Source organism: Poromitra crassiceps (genome assembly GCF_964638095.1).
Source record: "Poromitra crassiceps genome assembly, chromosome: 23".
NCBI lineage: Eukaryota > Metazoa > Chordata > Actinopteri > Beryciformes > Melamphaidae > Poromitra > Poromitra crassiceps.
In genome coordinates this window covers 15,638,457-15,656,057 of record NC_139639.1, presented here as the reverse complement: position 1 = coordinate 15,656,057, position 17,601 = coordinate 15,638,457, and the positions used below count along the sequence as shown (strand labels likewise).

General features: G+C 41.5%; 2 protein-coding genes across 3 annotated transcripts in view; both read right to left on the bottom strand.

Moving 5' to 3' along the window:
• scp2a (sterol carrier protein 2a) overlaps window positions 1-13,088 on the bottom strand; it is a 29,108-nt gene extending 16,020 nt beyond the window's left edge. The window contains exons 1-11 of the mRNA XM_083659598.1: window positions 12,992-13,088; window positions 10,310-10,367; window positions 10,121-10,192; window positions 9,820-9,951; window positions 8,180-8,244; window positions 6,788-6,914; window positions 6,563-6,626; window positions 6,168-6,254; window positions 5,777-5,927; window positions 5,064-5,211; window positions 4,166-4,273 (exon numbers count right to left, since the gene is read on the bottom strand). Of these exons, the coding sequence (XP_083515724.1) occupies window positions 4,166-4,273; window positions 5,064-5,211; window positions 5,777-5,927; window positions 6,168-6,254; window positions 6,563-6,626; window positions 6,788-6,914; window positions 8,180-8,244; window positions 9,820-9,951; window positions 10,121-10,192; window positions 10,310-10,367; window positions 12,992-13,045 (1,066 nt within the window). The 5' untranslated portion in view covers window positions 13,046-13,088. The remainder of the gene's footprint in view (window positions 1-4,165; window positions 4,274-5,063; window positions 5,212-5,776; window positions 5,928-6,167; window positions 6,255-6,562; window positions 6,627-6,787; window positions 6,915-8,179; window positions 8,245-9,819; window positions 9,952-10,120; window positions 10,193-10,309; window positions 10,368-12,991) is intronic.
• A 1,420-nt stretch (window positions 13,089-14,508) lies between these two features.
• Window positions 14,509-17,202, bottom strand: czib (CXXC motif containing zinc binding protein). 2 transcript variants are annotated; one of them, XM_083659617.1, is made up of 8 exons: window positions 17,134-17,202; window positions 16,961-17,041; window positions 16,465-16,521; window positions 16,276-16,357; window positions 16,135-16,166; window positions 15,572-15,649; window positions 15,373-15,438; window positions 14,509-14,769 (listed from the first exon to the last, which is right to left on the bottom strand). In XM_083659617.1, the coding sequence occupies exons 1-8, from the start codon at window positions 17,137-17,139 to the stop codon at window positions 14,692-14,694; spliced, it is 480 nt and encodes a 159-aa protein (XP_083515743.1). In that variant the 5' UTR covers window positions 17,140-17,202; the 3' UTR covers window positions 14,509-14,691. The 2 variants fall into 2 exon arrangements, with proteins under 2 accessions (XP_083515743.1, XP_083515742.1); XM_083659616.1 differs by having other exon boundaries at window positions 16,961-17,044; window positions 17,134-17,151.
• Between the last annotated feature and the right edge of the window lie 399 nt (window positions 17,203-17,601).

The window sequence follows — 17,601 nt, the reverse complement described above, 5'->3', positions numbered from 1 at the left end:
TCTTATGAGGTTTAGCATAACACACAGATTGCAGAGAGGCGGCATCAGACATCTGCCCACATTGGTAGAAACACTGAAACACAAGGTTAATTAGAAAACACCATCTGAAATATCATTCCAAAGACATTGCATTGCTTCTCAACTATATCTGGTTTAGTTATACCTAAAGAGGGACAAAAAACCAGCACTCAAAATAAATCCTTTTGGGTTGTTTTATTACCTTCAAGCAGTGACAATGAACGTTTCGGCGTAAGCCTTCCTCAGCATTGTGAAACTTTTTGAAACTTTTTGAGAGTGCTCACCAGTCGTGACTTTCAGTCACTGACTCTTTGGACAATTAGTTATACCTAAAGACTGCTGTGGTATAGTTGCCGTGCATTGTGGGTAGAGGCACTGCCATCCACGACAACCCTTCTACCATCAAGAAAGAAATATCTTGATATCAAAAGTGCCATGCTGGTCACGGCAATTTCCGAACACCTCCAAAGAGGTTAGCTGCAATATGTTTGAATCAGATAAGGAAATGTAGTTCAGATAAGCGTCCTGGTGCAGAATTGCTGGCCTACGAATCATATTTCACTGCAGATTATTTGATTCTCATTATTTAAAACGGAGCAAAGTATTAGCATTAGGAAATACACCTACACACGTGTCGGTGCCTATGGGTAAAATGCTAATATACTATGCTAATATATGCTAACACATTAATTTCCTCTCAGTCAAAGGGGGCGACGACTTGACTCCTAATCTGACAAGTCGCTCCCTAATCTCGCTGGGGCCATGCTCCTGTGTTAGCATTAAAGCTAAGCATTTTATCCATGCTCCTGTGTTAGCGTTAAAGATAAGCATTTTATCCCATGTGGTTAAGGGGCTTTTGCATCTCCCCTTTATCCCAATAAGCTAAAAGGACTTAAAGGGGAAAGACCTCTTAGGGGTGCGCCGTCTACATTCTGCAGCACGCTCCTAATCTGCTCCCATAGGTCTTGTTTGTGTGAATGCAATGTTAATTGTGAAAGCCAGTGGGGAAATACAGGTGTTTACCAGACTATTCTTAGAAGAACATGTAAATAACTTAACGCTGTCAATCCGCCCGTGTCACACAGTGCCTCCAGAGGTCATCTGGTGCTAAACTAATCATTAACAGTCAGTTAGACCATGAACTGATTACAGATCTGTTTGAAATCAAATGGTGCCAAAGACGAATCGATCATCTGCCTTTTTCACTGTTCTCAGTCCATTCGAGTTCACCACGACCAACAGGCTGCGCGCACACCAGTGAGGCCGTCATCACCATCCCGATTCCCCGGGTGTCATTTCTTTGCTATATAATTTTTTTATTGTTTCAATTTCAGATATTAGTTTAGTCAGAAGGAGCTGATGCACACCGTCAGTCTCTTAAAGGCAGGTGCGTCGGAGATGCAGTACATATGAGAGAAATAAAGAGGATTCCCGCACACTGTCAATTACTTGCAACAAACTTTAATTATTAATCAGGTTTAACCTGATGAAGGTCGATAGACCGAAACGTTGTTAATTAAAGTTTGTTGCAAGTAATTGACAGTGTGCGGGAATCCTCTTTATTTCTCAGATATCAGTTTAGTGCCGTCAACAATTGGGTGTACACACCCAAGCAAAGAACAAAACAAAGCAATAGCAAACAGACGGGACAGAACCCACAACAAATTCAAATAAGTTGCATGCATGAATATGATACAAGTGTGAATGCTTGATCTGAAAAGAACCAGTTTTCTCCCACCCCGTAAACTTAGTCCCACATCCAGTCGATTGTACAGGTTTTGGTTTTATATGATTAAAAACAAACAAGGAAAAAGAAGGAAAAAAAAGACAAGGCAAGTAAACAAACAAATTCAAACTGAAAGAAGGAAAAGAAAAAACAAAACAAAAACAAAAACAAAAAAAATTAGAAAAACAAACAAAGAAACAAAAACATTACAACATGGTGCTACCAGCCTACTAAAATATGTGTGCAAGGATGTGCAAGTTACTCATTTCTGACCTCACTCAAGTAGTCTAGAAACGGGTCCCAGATGGTCGAGAACGTCCTGATTGAGTTAGTCCTCAGAGACCTGAGTCTTTCCATACGCACTACTGAGACCATGTCTGTCAGCCACAGCTGAAGGGAGGGTGGAGAGGGGGACTTCCAGTCTTTCAAAATAGGTCTTTTGGCGACAATCACCCTCTGTGTCAGGGACTGTTGCACAGCCTGAGCCATGGGGAGAAGTAAGGAGGATTCTGAGCAGTCGAGAATGGCAAGTTCTGCCGAAAATCTATCTATATCTAATCTAATCTAATCTAATCTATATCAGTCGAAAACTTTGGCCCAGAATCCGGATATTAAAGGGCAAAGCCAAAAAGCATGTGACAGTGTACCCTCTAACACCTGGCACCTGTCGCATAGTGGTGAGACAATCTTGTGCAATTTCGATTTGGAATAGTGAAGACGGTGAGTAACTTTGAATTGGATCAGCTGGTGTCTGCTGTTAACTGAGCAAGACTGGACCATAGACAAACTCCTGTCCCATATAATCTGCGATAGATGAACACAAAGTGCGTCCTGCCATGCCTCTCTAATCCTCTCCGTGGAGGCCCTGATATAGTTATCGAACAACTAGCCTAGTAATAAGGTCCCTGGAGTGGGGGGGACTCAACAAGACACCAGGAAAAGTGTGTTCGTCTGGGAGAACTTCAAAATATCAAACCGTACATAATCTCTGACTTGTAGGTATCTGAACCAATGCGTGTTGGGTAACTAAAATTTCCTCCTAGGAAGATCGAAAGAGGCGGTGGCATTTCAACACAAGTCGCCTCCTCTAGATGGTGCTCTCGCTGCTTCCCAGGGGAGCTTACTGCACGAGCGGCTGGGAATCTCTCCTCCCTCGAGGGTAAAGTTCAGAGCTTTACCACCAAGATTAGGAGCAACACCGTGAATCAGACGCAGCTTAGTGGACGGGGGCACTTGCATATGAGCCAGGAGAGAGAGGGGGCGAGAGTCGTGACTGGAAGGATAGGGAGAGTGACACACAGGAATAGTAATGAGCTTGTGAGATATGATGCAGGAGGAGGGGAGTGAGAGGAGGGAAAAAATGAACAAAGAAAGATGATACATTTAAGAAAAACATCAATGAGAAATTGATAGTATGTAGTCTTATGTAATCTGATTACTTCCTGCGGCTATTGAAGTGAATGTGAATGTGACACTAGTGAAGTCCGACGGGCTTTGGAAATCAATATGAAGCACAAACAAGGTCAAAGCCCTGCTGGACATTGATCTTACACCTTGTTATCCCCAGCACGTGTGCGCGTGTGTGCGTGTGTGCGTGTGTGTGTGTGTGTGTGTGTGTGCATGTGTGCGTGCGCGTGCGTGCGTGCGTGTGTTTGTTTGGTTTGTTTTTGTGAAAATGCATCAGTTAAGTTGTATTGGACATTTGTGGACAAGTGTATTCTGCAGCAAACACTAAGTAGTCCTTAAAAATGTTTAAAAATGTTTAGGAAGGAGTGCTTCCTGGACTCAAAAAGTGTGTTTTAAGTAGTCCTTATTGAGAATGGAAAGTAGAGGAGAGATAGAGAAGGAGGAAGAAGAGTGAGCAGTAGGGGGCAGCGTCACCCTTTGCTCTCAACAGTTTAGTATCTCTAGAGGGATTACCCGGGGAAGCCTGAGACAGGCACAGCCGGCTGGCTTCTCACATGCAGGCTCAGGGTCCCTTTTGCCCAGTTACAACCGTGCTGGTCTTCGCTATGAGAGAGGCGCCACCCGGTGGCCACTACTGAACATAATAGACATCGTTTGGACAAAGAAACGTTTCAGACGGTTATAAAGGATGTCTTTCAGAACTGGCCGGAAGAGTATTTGCAAATAATTCTTAATGATTGTTTGAACTTGCTTGGCAGCCTGGGTGGGTAAGCTTTTCTGGATTAGGACAATGTAGATGGTAAGGTAAACCATCCATTGCCAAAAACATGGGTATAGTGACTTTTAAATACTGTTTAAAACTTCTGTCCTTCATTGTTTTGTGCAATTAGTTGCAAATGCTTTTTAACCTACTGTAGATCTGGCATCTTTTCTAACATACTCTGCTGGTAGCTGAGTGAATTGGAATTATTCTATAGATCATCCATAATATATATGATCAGTGGTGGAGAGTACCTGTGGCACCCAGAGGATGTCCTTTAGAGATGAGGCCGCCGCTGGGATTGACCACAAACTTGCCGCCGTATGTGTTGTCCCCTCTGTCAATCAGCTCTCCTGCTTTACCTGTAGTGGATGTGAAAGACATTGTAATATCACATAGGGATGGGCATTTCTAGCAAAAACACTATTCGAAATTCGCTGGCCAAAGTCGACTTTTAATCGAAATTCGAAAATTTAAATTTAAATGTAAAAAAAATTAAAAATGTAAAAAAAAAAAAAAAAAAAAGTTTGTGTGAGTGAAATGTTGCATTGTAGAATAGAAAAAGAAAAAGCTTCTGCTGTGGATTTTTTTTAGCTCAAACAAGCATTGCACCACTGAAGTAAAGAACATGTTACATGACATTGACATTTTCGAAAATAAAAAACAGTTTTGACAATCATGAGTGGTTCATTAAATATTTAGTAGGCTCAGGTCTGAGTGCCAAAGGGGTGCCAAAGTCACCCCCTCTCCCTCTTCATGGGATTTCATCCGCCATTCATTTTTCCATAAACCTTGCTTAAAATGCTTATAAAAATTGTTTTACTTGCTCAAACCAAGCGATTCGACTATACTTAGAATCAGGGGAGACAATGCAACATTTCGATGCCCATCCCTAATATCACACAACGTAACATAATCCATATGGCATAACATATTTATCATCAGCACTAGCACTAGCTCGTCAGTGCTAAAATAGATTTAAAGACCTAACTATACTATTATACAGCAGTATAGGATAATACATGCAGAACCATTTTCATGTCTGACTACTCTGCAGAGAAGGAAATTGAGAGGTTGTAAAAGTTGCACGTATGGATTGTCACTGCAGCCGTGCAGCAGTTGCACGCTAAGGCTTCAGAGTGATACACTCACCCTCTGGGCAAAGCCCCAGGGCCTCGTACGTGATGAGCTCATTGGCTGAGAAGCAGTCGTGCAGCTCGACCACACTGACATCGCTGGGGCTCAGACCCGCGGCCTCAAAGCACTTTTTAGCGGCCAGCTGAGACATGTCATATCCCACCTGGAGGAGAGACAACAACAGCAGCCCTGATGTCTGCAGGCTACTTGAAGGGAAACAAGAACAAGTGTGCCTGACAGCTGAGCTCCTCCTCAAATGCATGATCATCTCATCATGCAACGTTAACTCCCTCCCTGGGCCCAGTGCATCATAAAAGCTTGAAATTGCCGCGAGGCACAAAGCTACAAGTGATACATTTGCGATAAGACCAGACTGAACTTTGACCCCTGGTTGTGCATCAGCCATATTGCTTTAAAATGATGGCCAACATGATGACAGCTAGTAGAGTACAGTGTAACATGTACTAACACTCTAATCACTGTAATATAACAAGCACTGTAGCAAATTACGGCTCCCAGGCAGTAATACTATAAGTAATACATTCGTTTTGAAATGAGTACTAGTAACAAAATACTTTTATGAGTGGCCCAAGCGCAACATTGGTGTTCTCTTCCTTCAGTGTAAAACTAAGCTTGATCCATGTAGGTGACACCGTCCATACAGTTTGAGTATAAAGAACAGGGTTGAATACTGTCATTTTGCAGTACAGATATCCCAGGTTTCTCACCATCTTCATGCAGCTGTTCTCTTCAAACGTGGTGGCGAGGTCGGTCACCATCTCCTGGGCCAGGATCTCCACGGCCTGGCTCTCCAGCCCATGACTCCTGACAAAGGCCTCGCTGGCCAGGACCGCTGCTCCTGCACCATCTGATGTGGGGCTGATGGGACAGGGAGACATGGTTACATAGGAACTCAGTCAAAGAGAGACATCACACTCAGCATGACTTGTCAATTCCAAGCTCACAATCTGCACTTGGATCAAATGGAAATGACTACTGCTTGCTAGCCTCTGTCACAGCAGCACAGCTACATGTGTGTACTATACTTGTTTACACTGAACAATTTGGAGATTTTCAAATATAAACACTGTTATTTTTATAAGTTTGTGAGCCTCTTACCAACACTGAAGGAGAGTGAGGAAATCAAACACCTTCCTGGAATTAATAACCTGCCCCAGACTATACTCCTCCTGGAACTGGGAATACCTGCATGCATTACACACACACACACACACACACACACACACACACACACACACACACACACACACACACACACACACACACACACACACACACACACACACACACAATTAAAAACTGTCAAACAAGGTAGCAGCACAATCACATACTACCTAGTACCTATAGTAAACAAATGCACTCAATAGTAATTGCAAATAACTTGCAGATTTAATCAAATTTCATCATTTCCAATTTAATTCCTATTACTATTAGTGCCTCCTAAAATGTATGAGCAACACTTGTCTTTCGTTATAGAGTTAACGGTGTCTTACGGGTTGTTGGTGGAATGCTTGTGGTTCTTCCATGCAATTTTGGCAAAGTGTTCTGGTTTAGTGCCTGGAAGAGATCCAAACATCGAGAGAAACATTTTATTTTATTTTATAAGCTTGAATGAAGCAAATGCATACACAATGTGAGTCACAAGCACAACTTCCACATTTCAGACTTGTAATATCCCCCCCCCCCCCCCCTATTGAGCAAATGTGTGCAGCATGTACCATATTTCTCCATGTGCTCCCTGCCAGCGTTACCAAACATCTGTGGTGCTGCCGGGGCTGCTGCCATCCCATAGCGGTTGATCATCACCTCCATGTGCTTATCCATGGGATTGGTCCTGTCCATGTACTAGAAAGCAGATCATGTTGTTTTCATCACATTTTACTCGTTCGTCACCAAAATAAAAGGCAGCAAATAAACTAGAAGACAAACAGCTCAGTCACATCAAATGGTCACAACATATACAGCCCGCTCTCAGCACCAAGGCCTGTCCCTGTTATCACTACTTCCCAACATGCTGCTCAGCAACTGAATAATTGACTAAAAATTAGCTAATGGGACAGCTGACACTGCTGGCTTAGAACTGCCCGATCAGCAGTTCAGAAACAGATTTTTTTTTTTTTGCGTAAATCACTTGACATATAGACAATTCAGTTCTTATATGGCATGACCCATCCACCATCACACAGATGTACATAGTTTTTTTTACAGTATATAAAAACAACACAAAGACAGAACAGTAAACAGAAAAACAAACAAAAGAAGATAAATTACAATAAACAAAAATGTTAATAGAAAAAAAATATATAATACCACGTGATCAGATCTTATATCTCACAGTACCTATTTATGTTATAAGAAGGGTAGAACCTCATTTAGTCTTCAGCCCTTTCAGTTAGCCGAAACTGAATTGTATCAACAAACAATTATACCAAGAACTGGGAACAGTTACCATGTCTCTGCTATGACATGACAGACTTCTGAGAGTCCCGTCTCCATACGTCACGTCTTAGTAATACAATTTTGGGACCCCAGTTGACATATTTTCTTTTCAGGCAGCTACTAGAAATTTAAAAAATTTAATTAAATTAAAAATCAGATAGCCTGCTACAGGCAAGCCAGCATGATCAACATTCTATATATTGAAATATTTTTATTGATTTTTTTTTGACAGGCAAAAAACTCAAACAAAACGTAAACCCCCGTTTCCCACATGACATAGAGACACAAAAATAAAATAAAATAAAAGACAAAACAAAACAAAACAAAACAGCAACATATAACTGATGACCACTACCTCACACAGTTCCCATCTCCACCTTATTATAGAAACATAAAAAGTAGACAGAATATCATTTTACTCTAATGCAGCATATTGAGACTCAAAATAATTAAAAAATGGTTGCCAGCCTTTAAAAAACTTTTGCACAGACCCTCGGATTGAATATTTCAACTTTTCAAGTTTTAGATGAGCCATCACTTCTCCAACCCATTGTTTATGTGTAGGAGGTATAACCGACTTCCACTTGAGCAGGATGAGGCGTCTAGCCAAGAGTGATGTGAAGGCATATCAACATTCTAAAGAATCAATATAACAGCAAGCAGTTCTATACCTTTGAAGACAATGAGCCCCGCTCCATCTTCTCGAACCCAAGGGCAAGCACACAGTCAGCGAGACCTGCAGGAAGAGACGGGAAGAGTTCAAGCACAGGTCTGCACAATAGCACACTTTCAAGAAAAAGGTTGCTCTTTGTTGAACGTCCTTAAGCTGTAAGGACTGTAGGCTGTAAGGTTGTAAGGACAGCCAAGGCTGTCCTTACAGCCTTGGCTCAATGATAAGAGACGAGAGGTCTAAAGTGAGGAGAAAACATGTTGATGTTTTCTCCTCACTTTAGACCTCTCGTCTCTTATCATTGTGTGAATTTATATATCTAAGACAACTTCGAAGCATTAGTCTTCAATCTTTATTATTAGTGTGTCTTAACTTGTTTTTTTACAATAATGTGTATGTATAAAATATGATGTTTTGTAATCTAAATGCCTTTAATACTGGTAGAGATTGTGCACCGTTCAAGACTGTCCTGTTCCTTTTAGAACTGATTGACTGATTGATTTATGCGTTCAGAGGCGGGCCGTTCTATCACACGGCCCTACAAAGGTGTGTGTGATCACTCATTTTCATGAATGAACCTGATGAAGCATCTGCGAATGCGAAACGCGTTGTACCTGTGAGCTGTTGCAAATAAATGCCACGTGAAAAGTTGGTCCAAGTCTGAGGAGTTTGTGCGGTCCGCTGGACTCTTAGTCTAGTGTTTGTTTATTTCTTATTCAATATATATATATATATATATACACATTACGTCATTTGGCAGACGCTTTTATCCAAAGCAACTTACAATAACACATTTTTGTCAGCAATAGAGCAATCAATTATGCAACACAGTCTATGACAACTACAACTTCTGAAGGAATAGTGGTAAAGTATAGTTTTTTTTTTTTTTTTTTTAAGAGAGAGAGAGAGAGAGAGAGAAGGAAGTTAGTTTCAAGAAGGGCCCAGATGGCGCCTGAAAAGGTGTGTCTTTAGTCTTTTCCAAAAGATCGGCAGTGATTCGGCCGTCCTGCCCGAAGGTGGAAGCTCGTTCCACCATTGTGGTGCCAGGGACCAGAAGAGTCGCGAACGGGATGAGCGACTTTTGAGCCCCCATAGCGGAAGAAGGGCGAGGCGTCCTGCACTGGTGGAGGAGCGGAGGGAACGGTGAGAGATTTGGAGCCTGACCATAGATTGTAAGTACAGGGGGGCTGTCTGGTGTACTGCCCTGTAGGCCAGAACCAGTGTTTTGAATTGAATGCGTGCCGAGATGGGAAGCCAGTGAAGGTCACGGAAGAGGGGAGTTACATGAGAGAATTTGGGTTGGTTGAAAACCAGACAGGCTGCAGCGTTCTCCAGCTATATATGTATATATATATATATATATATATATATATATTTATATATATATATATATATATATATATATATAGTCTTATTCCTCACATTATTTATCATCAAATTTAATGTAGTAAATTCTCTACATTGATCAAGCACTTGCCAGCACTGGAAAAACTCCCTCCATCACAAGGAAAATACAAAGACTGTGAGATTGTCATCACCTAGTGTTACTGCTGAACCAAAACACATCAAAGAGTAGTATTATTGGCTAAAACACACTGTAATATTGGCCCTGGGTGTGAATCTTCCAGCTGCCTTACTCACCCCCCTGGACCAGCTGGCGGGCCATGAAGAGAGCAGTGGAGCCTGTGGAGCAGTTGTTGTTCACGTTGATGATGGGGATCCCAGACAGGCCCAGGCTGTGGTAAATGGCCCTCTGTCCACATGTGGAGTCCCCTGGGGGAGGAGGGTTACAAAAGTTACAAAGTTACAAAATTACAGCAAGAACATGTCGCTATGTGAGAAGATGGTAGTATCCAGCATGTCAGTGGACATAACATGTAGCATGTGTAAACAACATTCAAAACCAACACAGTGTATGAGGCAGTAGGCAGTAGGGTCTTACCATAGACATACCCTACACAGGCCTGTTCCACAGCAGAATATGGGACTCCTGCATCTGCTAAGGCCTTTTGACCTGGATCACAGAGGAGGAATAATGAGATGTTGCAGGCAGCACATGAATAACACTATCCATTTCACATGCAGGTATTTCAAATCCGTGAAGATGTATGTGATAGAAAGCACTCAGCACCTGCTTCCTTGGCCATATCCGGGTAGTCAAAGTCCTCTCGGGCTCCAGGCTTCTCAAACTGCAAGCAAAACACACAATAGGCTTCAGCATTGATTTTACATAACAACCGTTGATCATCACATTTAAGCTTCTCGTCTAGGAAAATGCCCAAATACTTATATTGCTGTATTGTTACGACTGGCTCACCCTAATCACACACGGTGCAGGGGCAGAGGGGAGGGGCCTCCTCCGAAAATCAATAAACATTCATTTGGTCTTAGCGACAATATTTGCAGTAAAGTCTAGTCACACAAGTTCACAAATTCATCAAGGACTTGGCCATGAATGATCTCGTGGACCCTGCAGAATACTTATGATCAGAGTCATCGGCATACTTAAGGACACATTAGGATACATGATTGCTCTGACACTAATTTGTATAATATACAAATAAAAGTGGTGAAAACACACTGTCCTGAGGGAGAGTTTACTGCACAGGGTTCCATTAACCCAGACCCTCTGAGATCTGTTAAGAAGTCAGTGAGCCAACATACTGTCATTAAATCCATATTAAAATTAGATAGGAGCCTGTGTGCGAAAACATGTGGCTGAATACAATTAAAAGCAGAAGAAAAGTCAATAAAAAGCAGATATGCATGCATGGTTCTTATTTCCCTCCAGCCAGGTGCCTCAATACAAGATTTAACAGACTAGCAGTAGCATCCTCCACTCCACTCCTTGCCCTATAGGCAAACTGTAAGGGGTCCAACATGCCATGATGCACTGTGTAAAATTTCAGATTTGATGATCTGTCAAAAATAAATAAAAATTGTAAGTCTGGTTCTCTACCATCTGAGCTAACCAGCCTGTTATTTGGTAGAGCCATACTATAGGTCTGTAGAGTCAGAGACTAAGTATTATGTCCTATCCACATACTACTTTCTGTTCAAGTACTTATAGTTTTTAAGATATATTCCACCCAAATACTACCTTCTCTCCAAATACTTATAGTTTTAAAGGTATATTCCATCCAAATACTACTTCATGTCCAAGTACTTAGGTATGTTTCAGCCAAATACTACTTATGTCTAAGTACTTGTAAGTACTTGGACAGAAAGTAGTATTTGGGTGGAATATACCTTTAAACTATAATACTTGGTCTCCGGCTCAGGCTCTACATTCGATAGTATGGCTCTAACAAGCAACAGGCTGGTTAGCTCAGATGGTAGAGAACCAGACTTACAATTTAACAATCTTGGGGTTCAGGGTTCGAATCTCACCTGGAGGGAGTGTTTATTTGATAAGGATATCTTTCACTTTATATTAGGGTGCAAAGAGAGTAACAAATGGACAGGTAATGATTCAGTATTCATAAACTACAGAGTATGATGCACCACTTTAGAATAGGGTACACAAAAAGAGTAACTAATGGACAGGTAATAATTAAGTAATGATTCAGTATTCATAAACTACTGAGTATGATGCACCACTTTACAATAGGGTACACAAAAAGACTAACTAAAAGACAGATAATAATTCAGTAATGATTCAGTATTCATAAACTACTGAGTATGATGCACCACTTTACAATAGGGTACACAAAAAGAGTAACTAATGGACAGGTAATAATTAAGTAATTAAGTAATGAATAACTAACAATTAACTATATACTCCCAAACTGACCATTGACTAACCATTAACTAATGAGTAATTACTCTACTAAGGAACTAACAACTAATCATGAACTAATGATTAACTACTATACTCACAATGTGACCTTGACTAATGATTAACTAATGATTAACTAATACATTCATGCACTGACATTTTGGAATCATTAAGTAATGATTAACTACTCTATTCACGAGCTGACATTTAGTAATCATTAGGTAATGATTAACTACTCTACTCAGGAAATTAGATACTAATCATTAACTAATGACTACCTACTCATTAACTATGATTAACTAGTGATTGACTAATGCCAAATTTTTCATTAGCTACTCATTAACTGGCTATTAGTTAATGGTTAGTTTACTAGTAACTACTATAGTATTTGTGTACGTTATTGTAAAGTGTTACCGAAGTTTGTTCATATACACAGGGAGGTTGCAGCATGTTATCTTATTGTGCTGGCAAACTGCCTGTGTTGATAACGTTAATATATGGACAAACTTCACCTCTTTCAACGGCATGAGGGTGAGTAGATGATGACAGAATGTTCAGTTTTGGGTGAACTGTTCCTTTAATGACCCTTAACACAGTTTCTAACGCTGATGATGACCATGGAGTATGGACTTAGATTTGATCATAGTGACTTATTATACAAGAGATACATGACATACAATTCAATTTTCAACAACAACAAAATCAAACACACACACACAAACTGAAAAAAGCTAACTTTAGCCTACTGAGGTGTCATAAAGTTAGCCTACGTATTATACAAATACAAAACATATTTGTGTACCATTATGGTTAGCTAGCTAAAATACAGTTTGTTGCTGTTAACTATAAAGAATATAAGCTGAGGTGTCAGTGTGACAATATACAATCAATGAGTGTGACAGGTTGTGCAAACAATGCAGAATGACCGACTGACAATAGGACCTGGCAAGCTAACTGTGCTAACTGTAAGTGTTTAAGAGCCTCCATGCCGACTTGCATGTCGAGACAGTGAAACTGCACCTATACGGCTTTTACCTTTGTCATCCCCACGCCGATCACAAATACTCTGTTCTTATTTTGAGGAGGCATAGCTGCTCTTCTCAGGCGGCTGGTCCACAGAGACACTAGGCTGGAGAACATCCAGCAACAGCAGCAACAATATGACTGGCTGCTAAGATCGTCTATTCAGCAGATGAGTCACTCCGGCGTAGATAGTCTCTCCCTTGCCAGAAGGCCCGTTGTAGGGAAAGTCTGCCAAGCGAGACTATTCCGTAACTAAAAAGAAACTGCTTCTGGTCTTCAAAAGTGGGTGTTCTCATGCGTGGATATCTGCCAGTCAGCCATACAGGATCTTGATACTTTTCCACTCACGTGCCTGGCTCAGAGCACTATTAGCCTATTTCCCTTCCCACCCAATCCATTTTGTGCCTAAAATGCAGGAAGTAACAAAGGTGCAAGCAAGACATTCATTGGGGCCCTGGCACTGGAAGACCTAAATGGATTGGAAGTTGGAAACCCTCATTAGTGTTCTGCTTGCACCTGTGTTACTTCCTTAGGTGAATAGTGGCAGTGGTGGCCTAAAGGTTAGAGAAGCGAGCTTCTGACCGGAAGGTCGTCGGTTCAATCCCCGGGACCCGGGGAGGATAAATCTGGGTGGGGAAAGTAAAAGCACTTGTCCCTCCTTCATTAGCACCACTGACCTTAACCCCAACTGCTCCAGTGGAGCTGCTCAGTGGCCAGCAGATCAGACTGTGGTTGGTTGTACTGGTCAGGTGTGTGAGAGAGAGCGAGAGAGAGAGAGAGAACAGGGCACTCCTGAAAAAGAGCATTGCTCTCAGTGAACAAATAGCCCTGGAGCAACTCCAAATGGGTGGGGCTTCACCTATCCCCCAGTCTAGCCAGATGATTATAACATCTGATAAACATAATAATACCCAAAGTTTTGATGACAAAATCACAAGTCAACGGCAGCAGCAATTACTATATTGCTGCTGTGCCATGCTGTACAGTATATTTGCCTCCTTTTTTCATCCAGCTCTATACATTTATGCATAATAGAGAAACCTCCAAAAGCAAAAATGTTGGCATTGGACATGGCTAAAAGCGATAATTTTACATCCCTTTTCATTTTTGCATTAGACAGATTGTGCAGATCCTGGGCAAATTCATTTGAGGTACTCTAAAATATGGGCAGAGTGAGAGCTCTTCAACTTCTTACTCCTCTCTGGCTACCTTTGCTCACACATATCCCACAATGCAATTCTCAATGAAGCTGAATGGGCTCCTTATGTAAACGATTGGGTTTATGAATTGGATGCATAACTAGAACCACTGCAGATAATAACACCAAAAATACAACCACATCAAAATAGTTTTAAACGGTTTAAATCTCAATTCATTGAACTAACCAAAATAAATCAAATCTTCAATCTTCAGTTCGATTGAGGCAGTGAAAAGCCCCATCCAAGCCACTCTGTTGAGCAAAGAAAGACCTCAACTCAGAAATATTTTTTCACTCTTCACTTTTATTGAAGCAGTGAAAAAAAGCCTTTCCCAATGAACAATCCAAGATATGTGTATATAGCGTATGGACACATCCCACCCTGTTCTTCCCGTTCACCATAAACCAAACCACACTGCCGAGGCAACTGAAGCATCCTTGTTGCCAGAGATCAAGCCTGTGGATTGGCTGCATTGTTCATAATCCCACCTCCTGGGCTTGTCGTTGGAGGACATCAACACTTGATGAACTTGTGCGTGACCTCATATATGCCCACCGACTCGCTGACTTCCTCATCATAGTCTGTCCAATCCTGAAAAATATTCCAAATGAAGTTATGAGAGACATTGCTGCTGTATAGTGACAGGTACACCTCACATAAATACACAGATCATGATGTCTACTTGAGTAACTTTCCTGTGTTTCTTTTGACTTGTTATAGATGAGACTGGGGTCTGAAATTTAAAAAGGACCTATCCACCCTAAAACACACCAACACTGTCAACAGGTATACTTTGCTTTTCCGGGCGCATTTTGTTGTTAAATCACATTTCCAGTGCAGCTTCAATGGAAATTTAAAGCAGAAGTATTTTTTATCTAAAACATCAACGGTAAATGTCAGGTTTTGGTGTCAGTTGTACTGACATTCAAAAATCATACAGGTGGAAAAGAGGAAGAGAGACCAATTTCTTCTCCAACAGTACTGGCCTCAATAGACCATAATGCAATGCAGCCACAAGACGCATCACAATTCTCACTTTTTCTTTACTGGGAAAACTCTCTCTCTCTTGCCATCTTTATTTCTCTCTCCACTTCTGGGGTTTGTCAAAAGGCATTCTGGGAAATGTAGGATATTTCTAACTGAAGAACTAGACAAGGAAAGTTGAGGGAAAGTGGGAACAACAAAAAGACTCACTTTCTCTTGCAGGTTGATTTCAGGAAACTGTGTCCCAGACTCTGCTCCTTGTGCAGCAAAGCCGGCCTGGTGTGGGTTAGAAAAGGGAGGAAATTGAGAAGAGACAGCATAAAAAAGGTGTTCTACATGCCTCAGTGATATATTAACGAGAAAATATACACACAGTGGAAATCATATCTATAGAATCAAAAGCTCTCACTTGTGGTTGGAAGTCAATGGGCTCTAGACCTCGACACTCAAACTGCACCATTGTCTTGAATCTCTCGCTGTCCTCAGCCTTCCAGACAGAGACACGGACCATGAGAGACAGAATATGAGACTGTAAGCAGCTGAAACATAGATGCACTTTCAGTCAACATCACGTCATTCTAATCTCAACATGTCAACACAGATTTCATAAAATTTGTCATTCATACTATGAGTATTAATGTGCATCATGAAGATTTTTTGCCTAAAAAGCAGGGTAAACTCTGCAAATGAAAAGATGGGTAAACTGACTTTATAGGTGGGTTTACTCTCCACAGCATCCCTACTACTACTTAGCTGAATATGTTTATGCACAAAGCTGGACTGTTCCAAGAAGAAACACACTTTCAAGTTAGGAAGAGAAAAGTTATAGTTTAGTTACAATGCAGTTAATTTGGCATCATTTGGAATAAGAGCAAATCAGTCTTATTTGTGGACTATTATCAGCAAGAAATGCATGAAAACAGTCAGGTTGGTGTGTGTTTAAGAGTAGAAATGTGATGTATGTTTGCTTACATTGTAAGGTGTGATCGTGTCTCCCAGGATATCTGCCAGGAAACCGTGTGTAAATGTTAGCACACTCAAGTTAGGATCTTTTCAGAGCATTCACCTCAGAAAATAACCAAACTTCACACAGTTGTCAGTGCTAGCTCCTACCGATTGAATTTTCCCTGGCACAAAGTTTACACTTCTGCACCATGCTGGCACTGCTCCTTCCTCCTTTCAGTGGTACACTCTCCTAGGGAAACAAAGGACAGCTTGGGTAGATGGCGTGTGCGCTTGTGTTGCAATAACGTTACTGTTAGCACTCTGTGTGACTGGACACCAAAATCATCTTGTCCTTACCGCAAGGTTTATATACTGCCACTTATCTGGAACCTCTCCACAGTTCCCACACTTGAGCTAAATAAAGGGAAGACACAACGTTGTGCTGTAAGTTTGTGGGGGGGGGGACACACTAGTGTGTGTGTGTGTGTGTGTGTGTGTGTGTGTGTGTGTGTGTGTGTGTACACGCAACAAAGCCTTAACAAAACTATCAGGAAAAGACAGAGAGGAGCCCCATCAGCAGGCTAGTGAGTCATAATATCACCTGATAATGTGGACCCATCAAGTCTTAACTACACAAAAGGAAACGTACTAGCTAGCTACTAGAAAGCCATAACAAACACCCTGTATCTGAATACATAATGTTATTATATCTAACAGCTATACTCTATACTATACACTGTTGAAAAATGTTGACAGTGTGGAGAGAGATGCAATGAAGTAGCATGCTAGCTTGACAGCTAGAGGTGGAGTGAGCTAACATGCTAGCTTGAGAGCGAGATGAGCTGACAGCTACCTTCAGGAACCAGCGGAAGTCGTCGCCCACTGGTCGCACGCCGGTGACATTTTCCAGCGTAGCTTTGAACTGTAGCCCAAACTTCTGTCACATACAACAGGAATAGTTTTAAATTACTCATTCAACCAAACTGCTTCTTTGTTTACACCACAACATGCTGCAGCGATACATACCACCATGTTGATGCCTTCCCACTGTAGCGACTGAGTCTGCCTGTTGCCTTCAAGTACACCTCGTAAGCTTGTGCTTCTGAGCTGAAGTCGTGCGTATGTATTCGTAAATACCTCGTTTTACAGTCTATGATAAATATATGTTGTTGTTTTTGTTAGACATGGTAGCAAAACAAACCCTGGACAAATGTGACCGTTTTGACGCCTGTTTGTGCTCTAAACTAAACGGCGCCCCTCACTGAAATCCGACATTTCCAGTTAGTTAGTTAGTACACGTGGGTCTCGTATATTCAGTCAATTGCGCCCTCAAGTGGGCAAACTGGGCACAATGAATGGAAACTTATTTTGGAGAATGAGTAGACACATACCTATAATTGTAGCTGGACGGGCCACGACCCTGTGTGTGTACCCTGTGTGTACCGTGTGTGTGTGTGCGTGCGTGTGTGCGTGTGTGTGTGTGTGTGTGTGTGT

What these genes read in the sequence shown, in the direction of transcription:
- czib (XM_083659616.1), bottom strand. An exon ending in ACACGATCACACCTTACAAT is followed by an intron (nt 15,650 to 16,134) that starts GTAAGCAAACAT and finishes TCTGTCTGGAAG; the next exon opens with GCTGAGGACAGCGAGAGATT. An exon ending in AAATCAACCTGCAAGAGAAA is followed by an intron (nt 14,770 to 15,372) that starts GTGAGTCTTTTT and finishes AATATTTTTCAG; the next exon opens with GATTGGACAGACTATGATGA.